The sequence below is a fragment of the Narcine bancroftii genome, chromosome 4 (assembly GCF_036971445.1).
Source record: "Narcine bancroftii isolate sNarBan1 chromosome 4, sNarBan1.hap1, whole genome shotgun sequence".
NCBI classification, from domain to species: domain Eukaryota; kingdom Metazoa; phylum Chordata; class Chondrichthyes; order Torpediniformes; family Narcinidae; genus Narcine; species Narcine bancroftii.
The window spans coordinates 30,742,927-30,755,913 of NC_091472.1; the positions used below are offsets into that span (position 1 = coordinate 30,742,927).

At 37.3% G+C, this 12,987-nt stretch overlaps 1 protein-coding gene across 5 annotated transcripts in view; it reads left to right on the forward strand.

Annotated features, from left to right (window-relative positions):
• LOC138760424 (WD repeat-containing protein 64-like) overlaps positions 1-3,117 on the forward strand; it is a 119,119-nt gene extending 116,002 nt beyond the window's left edge. For all 5 annotated transcript variants that reach the window (XM_069931005.1, XM_069931002.1, XM_069931004.1 and 2 more), the window contains 2 exons: positions 601-723; positions 2,687-3,117. In XM_069931005.1, coding sequence (XP_069787106.1) covers positions 601-723; positions 2,687-2,773 — 210 coding nt within the window. In that variant the 3' untranslated portion in view covers positions 2,774-3,117. The remainder of the gene's footprint in view (positions 1-600; positions 724-2,686) is intronic.
• The last annotated feature ends 9,870 nt before the right edge of the window (positions 3,118-12,987 follow it).

Genomic DNA, 12,987 nt, shown 5'->3' on the forward strand with positions numbered 1-12,987 from the left:
AATGTGGCATTTAACAGTTTATCCCTTTCTCGTAATATATTCCAATAGAGTTCTGTATAGAAAATAGATAAGACAAAATTAAACAATCCCTTTATATAAACAAAGGGTAAATTCTATCTTAATTGATGATATGATCTATGATAACCATATTCAAACCATGTTTAACTAATTAATCTAAAAAGAAAAGATGAAATGAAAACAAAAACAAATCCTTTGACTAATCTAACCCCTCCCTTTATGGCCTTCTCTTGAAAGCACTTCCATTATGTCTTGATTCATAAAGAGAACGATTTCAGCCCAACCTTGATCAAGGAAAGGTAGTGTATTTCCAAAGAGGATTGGAGGGGAATATGAAAGTAGTAATGTTCCCATTTGCAAACAAGACAAATTTTTATCAAGCAAAATGTTTCTATTTTTCAGGGCTATTTTTTTTTTTTAAGTGATTATTTTTTGACTTAGAGCTCCTGATTTTATGGACGAACACAAGTGTAGAAAAGATGGACCATTTCCAAAGACAAATATTGAAATCCAGCCCATACAATTTGTAAAGACAATAAATTACAATTTGTTTAATTCTTGAATGTCTTCTATTTCCAACAGATTGATCCTTTATTCCAAATAAACCCATTTAAGGACACATCGTTTTCAGCAGAAGGTGATCGTGACTCCCTCCATAATATTTTTTCAGGAGAAAAGAAAGCCACCATTTCAAACATTAAAAAAGTAAGTCCGTTAGAATAACATTCAAGAATAAAGTAATCATTAACACATAAAAAGGCATATCAATTATTTTGTTTATTATTTTTAAAAAGTGTATCTTTTACACTTTTCACCAGCCTCCATGAAACCAGCTTGTTTGTATGAATGTTTGAGACCAGATCTTTGAAGTGGAAAATGTAACCTGATAGCCAGTTCAAGAATATCCAGTTTTGGATATTTTCTCTCCTATGTGAGAAACACTAATAAAAAGAATCTTGAGAAATAATGTTTAAAATTCCACTTTTAGTGTTGATGCCACATAATTTAGCTTTCAGCTCAATTCTAAATGTGAAGCATAAGCTGTAAATAAATTAAATGAAGTCAACAAAGTGCCTCTGGACAGACGTACATCAGTGCTCAGCCATCAATTGAGTACTTTTCAACTGCAGTCATATTGCAAAAAGTAATGCAAGCTGGTTATGCATTAGAGGGTTCTGCATTCAGAATTTGAAAAGGTCATCTGTTTTGGAGATCTCGATTGAGGGCCTAATGCATGGACACAGGTAGTCATATATTTAATAGGCTTGCCAGCACTAGAGCAGACAGGACACATATTGGGCCAGATTGTGCTGAAGCTCACCTGTCACCCATAGGCCTACTTCTACCCCTCACCCCCCCCCCCCGGCCCCCAGTCTGAATTCACTCAACAGGACACACGAGGTTGATCTTGCTTACCTCTGCATCTTGGAGTTGGGCAATAGGATCTCATCAATGACTAATCTTCAGGTCACAACCCTGTACCTGGAATGCTCCAATCACCCATTAACTAAAGGCAAATTGTGGCTGATTTGTCAATGCTGTCAACAAATTTCATGCTTCATAAATGTCTTTGGCATGTAAAAATCCATCAAAATTAAAGCATTTTGAAAATAATTTATAATGTAAATGACAACCATGAATGCTAAGAATGAATAAACAAGCATTTGAAAGCATGGTTACAAATCAATAGATTAGTCAAATTTCCATACATTTAAAATAAACATTGATTGGTTCTACTTATTTGATGGTCGACAGTGGGCCTCCGGCATTATCCTGCCTTCCTACCATTCACCCCCAAATACATACAACACAACTCCAATGGTCTGACAAGCAAATATTCAAAATTCCTGATAGATCAGATCTGGTTTACCCATTGGTTGGGAAAGTGCATGGGAGGTCGAGAGTATGAACATTGCTGTGCCTGAGCTGCTGAGGGCAGTTGAGGTTAGGTGCCCAATAATGCCCAGAGCCATGTAAAATCTGTTGAGTAGCAACCACAGCTGGACTAATATTTTGGGTTTTTTTCAATGAATTGTAATATATTACTGATAAATAATATTTAAATATGTTAATTGTCAGCCATTGATGGTTACAAACATTTTCCCAATCTACTATAATCATATGTTATGACAACTGTTCCCCAAATTCCTCCTCAACTACCAGCAACTCTTTCTCATTACATTGAACTGGATATAACCTGTTCCCTCAATTGTGTTTCAACAAATGCATCTAATACAAAGCATGAATTTATCTCACAAACTATTACAGATAATTTGATTTGCCCAGTCAATATGTACTTTAGATTAACATGCCTATAATTACTGTTATTATGTTCACCTCTAATTTCTTAGTTTGTAGTCTACTTTATCATTGTTACTTGGAGATGTGGTGCTATAAATAACTCACTTCCCCACCCACACGGATTCCAATTCTTATTTTGCTGAGTTAAGATCCTTTCTTTCCCTCTTGCTTTTATCCCAATCTCTAAAACAGGTCAAGCATTTCTATTTTGCCAAAATCTTCTAAAGATTCCTAGGGTGAAACGGTTTGTTCCTGCTCTCATTTCTCATGGTTTCTTGAATAATATGTATTTTGGAATGTTTATAAAAATACATTTGAAGCATGAATTTGAAAGTTTCTATCTAAACTCCAATTTGTTGCATTGCAGGATGCTAAGGGTTCTACTCTTCAGTCTATTCAGACTTGCAACATTTTCAATGCTACCACTGCCCCCCCTCCCTACACTATGCTTTGATCAGGAGAGCTGTGGTAGCTACAGGAACGACCATACCTAACAAAGTGGTCTTTGGATCTTTAATAAAGAAAACTGGTACTTTTTGTCAGACTAAAGGACTACATCGTTCAATTATTTGGAAGCTTCTAGTTCAATTGAACTAACAACTGCATTAGATTACTTCTGTTCATAAATGGCAATTATAAATGAACACCTCCAAGGATAGTATTAAGAAAAAAAAATGGAGAAAATTATGAAAAAGTTTGCCATTTTAACACCTGATACTGTTATGTGAATCAACAGTTTTGTGTAACTGGTAACAATGCTCTCTTTGGGGAAAAAAAAATAAAGGCTTAACAACACCATTAGAAATTAGTTGGGAGTATTTACTAAATCACTTTACTAAATGATGACATATTTAATTGCCTTCTAACCAAGATGGAATAGCAATCGTCTCTTGTGAGAGACATTCTTTACTCATTCACAATGATGTGTTGAAACCACGTGACTGAAGGTAGAATTAGATATTGGCCATTGAAGCCGATGTTGATGAGCCAATTTTAAAAATGCTTCTGTCACAAAGCTTGTATGCATGTCCTGAGGGGTACATACTGAGCAGATAAACGTGGATAATTGATAGAGCAGTTGTATTTTTCCAACTATAACCAGGTATGACACCTTCATGCAAATTGCGTAGCATTATCTGGATTGTCCTGGGGGAAAGTGGCCCAAATGAGGCAGAAAAAGTCACACTGGGCGCTTAGGAATTGAATTGGAAACATTTTCAGAAGTTTTTTTTTAAAAAGCTACAGAATTCACATCTTTAAAAAAAACATAAAATGTTGGGGTAAAACTCAATGTCTTTGGCAGCATTTGTGGAAAGATGAAGGGGTTTGAACCTGAAACATTAACTGAATTCCTACCTACTTGCTGAGCACTCCAATCATTTTCTGGCTCTATTTCAGATTTTTTTAATTGTTGACCATTTTATCGCCACAACCAGGTAAATGAAAGCCTTGCTTTTCCAACACAATTATCCGTGGTCCTGACAAAATGTAGATTTGCTAAGAAAGAAAAATATCCTTTGCCACATAAAGGAACGAAAGTCACTGTTCCTGTAACCTTATTAAGTACAGAGCAGTATCATCTTTTACAAGCAAACTACCACACGTGCCTCTCAAGAAACAGAAAGAATGATGAGCCATAACATGAGGTTGCCACAGAAGAACAGACGGAGTGTGGATATGAAATGTTCCCTAAAAACTGCTCTGCTCCAAACCACACAAAACTGCAAAGGGTTGTGAATGCAGCTCAGATCATTACACAAACCTCTTGTCTCTCCATGGACCTCCATCTATGCCTGCAACTGCCTCACAGAAGCAGCCAACTTAGTAAAAGACTCATCCCACCCCAACATCTCCCTCATCTCTTTTGCCTCCATACAAAGTTGACCACTCTCACTTTTTTGAGTATTTTATAGTTTCTAAAGTCAAACATGATAAACAAAATAAAATTATATAGTAACCATCAAAGATTCATTTTAGTCAATTAATCACATATTACATGTTTGACTACAATTATACATCCCCTTTCCCCCACCCTCCCAAAATAAAAGAACAGAAAAAAGGGAAAGCTACATTAGAAAAAGAGAAAAGGGAAATAAGACAGTAAGAAGAGAAGAAAAGAAGAATAGAAGAAAAAAAGGAAAAAAGTTTTGTCAGGAGTTCACCACCTCCCCCACATGCTAAATAAATTTAGGTTTCACTGTATAGATGACATTTTCCTAATTCTAATATATCCTAATTTCAAAGTATCATCTTCCAAAAGTGTGAGCTATGATATTACAAATTTCGATCTCTCTCTTTAATCCAATAAATTAATCTCTGTGGCCGTTACTCTATATAGCTTTGTTGATAAAACAGATAAACATTTTGCATAGCATCACATTAAGACTTTCATAATGATGAATAACAAAGCATTTACTATATGATAGAGAAATAAAACATATATTAAAAATATTTTAAAGAGATACAAAATGGTATAGAAAAACAATTTAAAGAGACAAAATTCAAAGAAAATTTTCACATGTTCTTCCTTCACATGTTGTTGAATAATGAGCAAGTCATTAGTCTGGGTGGATATTATGACATATTACATCTATGGTAACACTGCAAACAATAGAGACAGGCACAAAATTAACTAAAGTTTTAACCTTTAGACCCCAATCTGTGAGAGAGAAGGGTGGACAAAGGGTTTGGAAGTGAGTGAGGTATAGCTAAAAATTTGCATTTATATATTGCAAATATGTTTGCCAGATTTTTAAAAATATGTTCATAGTTTTTTTCCTCAGATTATGTGATTTTCTCAAGGGAAACACGACTATGCATTTCTGCATTCCAGCATGTCATTCCTTGATAGGAATCAGACTTCCAGATAACTGCTATATATTTCCTGGCCACTGCTAATACGATCTTCATGAATTCCATTTGGAATTTGGACAGTCTCATTGTAGGTCTTATATCCGCAATATTTCCCAGTAAAAACAATTCTGATTTTTGTGGAAATTGAATTCCTGCAATTTGTTCTAAGAAATTTACTAAATATATGCAGGAGGGTCTCAGTTTGGGACAAGACCAGGTTGAATGTAGAAAGGTTCCTATCTCTGAACTGTATCTTAAACATTGATCTGATATTTCTGATTTAAATTTATTTAATTTTTGCAGCGTAAGATATAGCTCAATGGTTCTCAACCTTTATCTTTTCACTCACATGTCACTTTAAGTATCCCTACACCATAGGTCATCTGTGATTAGTCAGGGATTTCTTAAGGTGGTATGTGAATGGAAAGAAAATGTTTGAAAAGCACCGTTTTAATCGTCCCTAATTGACACGTTATGTGCATGGTTTCATAACTCCAAAGGAATTGGGCCAATTATAATTTTTCTCAAGCAAAATATTTCAATAAAAATTGAGTCTAGAGCAGTGATTCTCAACCTTCCCTTCCCACTCACCTACCACATTAAGCAATCCCTTACTAATCACAGAGCACCAATGGCATAGGGAATGTGAGTGGAAAGAAAAAGGTTGAGAACCGTTGATATAGCTGATGCAAAAAAATTATGTTGCACCAGTCTATATCTTACATTTATTGTATTTGTCATGCTTTCTCAACATTGCTGAATGTCGAGAAATACATTTCTTTATGTTCCACTTTTGAATTAGAGTCTCCATTGACACTGCATTTTGGTAAGGACATTTAGTGAACTTAATTTGTCCCTTAACTAAGATCTCCCCACATCTCCATCAGGCACACAAAACTCAAAACAGTCAACCAGTTTACCTATCTTGGCTGCACCATTTCATCGGATGCAAGGATCGACAACGAGATAGACAACAGACTCGCCAAGGCAAATAGCGCCTTTGGAAGACTACACAAAAGAGTCTGGAAAAACAACCAACTGAAAAACCTCACAAAGATTAGCGTATACAGAGCCATTGTCATATCCACACTCTTGTTCGGCTCCGAATCATGGGTCCTTTACCGGCATCACCTACGGCTCCTAGAACGCTTCCACCAGCCTTATGTCAGCGTTGTCTCTTGATGGTGCTCCATCCTCAACATTCATTGGAGCGACTTCATCTCCACATCGAAGTACTCGAGATGGCAGAGGCCGACAGCATCGAATCCACGTTGATGAAGATCAAACTGCACTGGGTAGGTCACGTCTCCAGAATGGAGGACCATCGCCTTCCCAATATCGTGTTATATGGCGAGCTCTCCACTGGCCATCGTGACAGAGGTGCACCAAAGAAGAGGTACAAGGACTGCCTAAAGAAAGCTCTTGGTGCCTGTCACATTGACCACCGCCAGTGGGCTGATATCGCCTCAAACCGTGCATCTTGGCACCTCACAGTTCGGCGGGCAGCAACCTCCTTTGAAGAAGACCGCAGAGCCCACCTCACTGTCAAAAGGCAAAGGAGGAAAAACCCAACACCCAACCCCAACCAACCAATTTTCCCTTGCAACCACTGCAACCGTGTCTGCCTGTCCCGCATCGGACTTGTCAGCCACAAACGAGCCTGCAGCTGACGTGGACATTACCCCTCCATAAATCTTTGTCCGCGAAGCCAAGCCAAAGAGAAGAGAGAATTGAAGATACCAGAGAAAATAATTATTTAGCAAACCATATTTAATTTTTAACTGGTCAAATGACATAATCTGCTCCTACTCATAGCAATCCTCAATACACCTGATCCCTTTCTGAGAGGCATCCAGGATCTTATTATCCATTATTGATGGTATTAACCTATTTTGAGCCAGGGCTGCTTTGGGAGATAACCCCACCTTAATTTATTTTATGTCAAACAGTAATTACATGGTTTAATAGGGGGTGCATCTTTTACTTATCAATTTAATATCCCATTTATATATAAAATCCACCACTATCCTCTCCCCTATCTTATGCAATTCAATTTTTGCCCAGGAAGGTTTATTTCCTTTCCTCAAAGAGACAGAGGTGATAAACTTCATCTGGGATCCCCAATAATATATTTTTTTAAAGTCTGGGAGCCGTAATCCTCCCAGAGCATAATCCAATGTTAGTTTTGCAATGGAGAGTCTAGCCACCTTTTACCTTTCCAAAGAAACTTTCTGACATATTTATTTAAATCTTGAAAAAAACTTTTGAGGCAATGATATAGGCAAAGTTTGAAAAAAGTAAAATATTGACATCATATTCATTTTTATACATATAAATTCTATAAATTATCATCTATTCTAATCCCTAGATATTTTAATCCATTTTGCATCCACTAAAATTGATAATTTCTTTGATATTGACTATAATCCTCATTTTATCTTATATCCTGAGATCTTCCCGTAATCTTCCAGTTTAGAATGCAGTGCTACCAATGAAATTGCTGGGTCTATCAGATATGTCAACACATCATCTGCAAATAGTCTAATCTTAAGTTCTTCCTGGTTTACCCTGAAACTTTTAATGTCTGGATCTCGGTGAAGATCTTCAGCCAATGGTTCTATGGACAAAATAAAGAGAGCCAGAGATAATGACATCAGTGCATACTAGATCTTGTTCATGGGAATGCTGAGGAATTTTTTTCATTAGTTACAACCCTAGCTTTGGGATTTTAATATAATGCCCTGATCTAATTTATAAAAGTTTGCCCTAGCCCAAATTTTTCCAGCACTTTAAACAAAAAGTCCCATTCCAGTCTTTCAAGAGCCTTTTTGGTATCCAGATGCACTTAGATCACCTCTTGATTGTGCAAATTGTATTATACAGAGAAGTCTGCTTACATTGTCCGCAGACTTCTCTTTTGCACAAAACCTGTTTAATCCATGTTTGTTAATTTCAGCAAAAACATTGCCAATCTCTTTGTCAAGGCTTTAGCGATTATCTTATAGTCTGCATTGACTAATGAAATAGGCCTATAAGATTATGGTTTCAATGGATGGCTGTCCTTTTTAGGTATCACCATAATTGTTGGCATTGAAAAAGATTTTGGGAGGGTATGTGTCTCAACCACATGTTTTATCACCTCCATAAAGAGGGGTATCAAGAGATCCTTAAACTCTTTATAAAATTCAGGAGGAAATGCATTTGTTAACTTGTAATGAACCTAGAACTTCCCCTATTTCTACTTCAATAAAGGAAGCATTAAGTCCCCTGTGTTCCTTAAAATTTAAATTTTGGAGCTCTAATTTTGACAGGAAACCTTCTATTTTATTAATGTCTCCTTGTGACTCTGATTTATATAATTTTTAACATAAAATTGCTTAAAAACCTTCCTGTAGCTTATAAGAAATCCTACCTGTTTCCATTTTAACCACATTGATCATTCTCAACACCTGTGCTGTTTTCAAATGCCAGGAGAGGATATATGGGCTATATCCCCTAGCTCATGGTACTTTTGTTTTGTTGTCATTTTTTTTCAATTCTCTATGCTTGTAAAGTATTGTACTGGAGGTTTTTATTAATAGATATCCTATATTTTTCCTCAGAGACAGATTTTTGAAGATCCTTTTCCAATAAATTAACCTCCGGTTCCAATTCCTCCACCTTTCTCATATACTCTTTCTTGATCTTTAATGTATAACCAATTATCTGTCCTCTCAAGTATGCTTTTAGATATTCAATTGGTCTCACAGTATATTGCAATTCTCTTCTAATAAAATTACAAAACTCAATTTTTTAAATAACAATGAATTAAACCACCATCTATACACCATCTTTGGTTTGTTTGGCATTGCACTTGTTAATATCAAGGGTGAGTGGTCTGACAAGAGTCTTGCCATATATTCAACTTCCATGATCATATCAAAAGAAAATCTATTCTAGAGTAGGAATAATGTTGCCTTGAATAAAAAGATTAATCTCTTTCCCTTCGATGTCTTCTCCATTAAAATCATCTCTCTCATTAATATCAAAGTAGCCTTGGCTGCCTTTATCTTTGTTACTTTACTTACTGACTTATCTCGAACTGGATCTAGACAGAAATTAAAATTGCCACCAATTAAAATGCATCTGCCAATTTCAAAAATATATTGTGTGTAAATTTTTCATCCTCTGTATTTGGTGCATATACATTCATGAGACTCCAGGACTCTGAATATATTTGACAGTTTAATGTTATATACCTACCTGAAGTATCCGCAACTACATCCTGAACTCTAACTGGAACATGCTTTCCTATCAGAATTGCTTCTCCTCTTGCTTTTTAATCAAATGAAAAGGCTATGGCCTGGCCATCCCCTCTTTAATTCTGACATTTTTTTCCTGTTAAATGGATTTCCTGAAGGAAGACCAGGTGAACCCCCATTTTTTTAATGTATGCCAGTACTCTTTTTCTTTTCACCGGGCCATTTAAACCATTAACAATAAATCTAACATACATATTACTTATTACCCCAAAAGTCATTACCAAATGTATTACCCCCCTGCCCACCCTCTTGAAGATCCATCAATACCTGCTCATGGAAGCAGGGTGGCTAACTTCGTATAAAACCAACATAGAAAGAAAAGAAATGGAAAAAAGATTAAAGATACAAAGAGTAGTAAATTCCTCCAACCCCCCCACCCCCATTATATTACTAGGGTTAAAATAGTGGAAAATAACACCCCCCCCATCCACTGGACTATGCTGATTGCCGACATCCACACGTGATACAGTGACATCCACATCCCCATCATCCTGAAGCCCCCCCAGAGTATTTCTCAATGTGCCATTAATAAATATACAATGATAAAAATTAGAGAAAAAAACAATTACAATATAAGTGAATACATTGCCAGAAGAAAAAATAAAATTATTTACAGTCCATTCAGCATATTAAGTATTATTGCTTTTCTCTCTGATCTCCAGTAAACTATTAACATATTCTGTCACTTTATGATGTCTGTCATAAATTTTCTTTCTCCACCTGGGAAAATAACCTCGAGAGTTGCTGGAAAATGCAAAACAATTTGGTACCCTTTTCTTCTTAACGTGTCAAATTCGCATCTGTGTTTAAGCAATGCTGCACTTATATTGAGGTAAAAAAATATTTTTCCTCCTCTACCTCCAACAGACCTCCTTTTGCCTTGGCACTCATAGCCGCAATTCTTAAAATCCTACCCCCGTACTGGTATCGCAAGAGCTTAACCAAGACAGAGTGAGGTCTTTGATCCAGACCAAGATGGGGACAAGAGGTTTGTGGGCTTTTTCTAATTCAACCATATCTCCATTCTCCAATCTCTTCTTTACCCTGGGCCATAGAGATCCATTCCTAGAAAAAATATATTGGGTCTGTTCCTTCCGTCCCGGACTGAGACATTGTTTCCTTTCAGCTTCTCTTTTTTTTTTGGCTTAAGATTCCAGCATCTTTAACTTCCTGTTTGTCTTCAAATAATCTTCTTCAGATATCTCTTCTGGAGGAAAGTTCCAATTTCTCACTCGAATAACAATAATCAATGGAACGTTTTTTTATCACAGATTTTATCAGTACAGCTGTGGACAAATATATCCTCACCATATCATTCAGGGGTTTCCTCAACCTGAAGCCCTGGATGAACAATGACACCCAGAACTTACTGAGAGCAAGATCACAGGCATTTACAGTGAGTCAGAGATCCTGATCACAACAGAAGGAGCAGGTATGACCTGCAGAAAACTATCGGGAGTTTCCAGTCGGAAATGGAAACCACGAGGGATAGCCAACATTTGTGGCAGGGTCTAAATGACATTGCCTGCTGCAAAACACAATTGAATTCAGTAGAAGGTGGCAAAACTTCACTCCCTGATGAACTATATGCCTGATTTGACCACAATAACAAGGAAGAACCACCACTGCGCAACCCCATGTCCCTTAATGATCCTTTTCTGTCCGTATCCGAGGGTGACGTGGCTACAGGAGAGTGAATCTGAGGAAAACATCTGGTCCAGACGGAATACCTGGCCAAGTATTAAAAATCTGTGCTGACCAACTTCCCAACATATTCACAGATATCTTCAATATCTCAACCTGCAGGGCATGGTACCCACCTGTTTCAAACAGGCGTCAATCATACCAGAGCCCAAGAAGAGTGTGGTAACCTGCCTAAATGACCATCAACCAGTAGCACTCACATGAACAATAATGAGGTGTTTTGAAAGACTGATGCAGAAGCATATCAGCTCCTGTCTGAGCAGTGACATGGATCCATTCCAGTTCACCTATCGTAACAACAGATCTACAGCAGGTGCCATCTCACTGGCTCTACAGAATGCCCTGGAAGACCTGTATAGCAAAGTTGTATACATCAGGATGCACTTTATCAACTGCATTTCAGCATTTGACACCATTATCCCCTCAAAACTGATCATCAAACTCCAAGACTTGGGACTCAACACTCCACTGTGCAATTGGATCATGGATGTCCTCACGTCTATACCTCCACAATCTTAATCAGTACTGGAGCACTACAGGGCTGCATTCTTAGCCCCCTGCTCTACTTGCTTTATACCTATAACTCAGTATCATGTGGCTCAGTATAACAAGAACACCATCTACTAATTTGCTGATGAACCAGTGGGTTGTATAAAAGAGGCAATGTGTCAGCAATAATCAACAATAACCTCACACTCACTGTCACCAAGAAGCTGATTGTTGACTTCAGGAAGAGAAAACCAGACATGTATGATCCAGTGATCGTTGGGGAGGATAAGCGAATTTTAATTCTTGGGATTCACTAATTTGAAAGATCTTTCCTGAGCCAACAGATTAATGGCATCATGAAGAAACTACGTCAGTGCCTCTACTTTCTCAAGAGTTTGCAGAGGTTTGGTATGACATCAGAAACTCTGGCAAATTTCTACAGAGGTGTGGTGGAAAGTGTGCTGACTGACTGCATCATGGTCTGGTATGGGGACACTAATACCCCCGAGGATAAACCCCTGCATCAAAGGCAAACCCTTTGAGAACGTCTACGGGGAACGTTGCTATCAGAGAGCAGCAGCAATCATCCACACCATCCAGCTTATGCTGTGTTCTCAATGCTACCTTCAGGAAAGAGGTATAGGTGCTACAAGACTCATACCACCAGGATCAAGAAAAGCTGCTACCCTTTCACCATCAGACTCCTCAGTGACAAACTCAATCAGTGACTTCATTCAAGGATTCATTTGCACTTTTTTATTTGTTTATTTCTCTCTGGATTGCACAGTTAGTTGTTTATATTTGTTTACCTGTATACATTGGGTACAGTTTTTTTGCCCTACCAAAAAGTGATAATTCTGCTGTGCCCACGGGTAAAGGAATCTTAGTGATGACATGTATGTACCCTGACAACAAATCTGAAATCCGAATCTGAAAATCTGTTATGTATGTACTCTGACAGTAAATCTAAAATCTGAAGTCTCTCTGGGAGAAGGTATCAGAATCAGAATAATTCTGTATTAACTTGACAACCCTTAGTATTTAAATAGAGGGACCAGCAGTTCCAACAAAATAAAAAATCTTCCCCATCCACCTTCCCAAAGCCCTCTGTGAATGAAATGTTGAATGCCTCAGTTTGGTTGCTTTGAGTTGAATCATCCAATACAAAGAAGCTCTGTTTCACCACTGTAAATATTTCCAGTCTTCCTCTTTCATCCCACTTCCTCTTTCAGGTGGCTTCATTGATGAGATTATGGTTGTAGGATCTCAAAAGGAGGAACGACCAAGCGTGAAAGTGAACATTAAATAAAAATGATGTTAC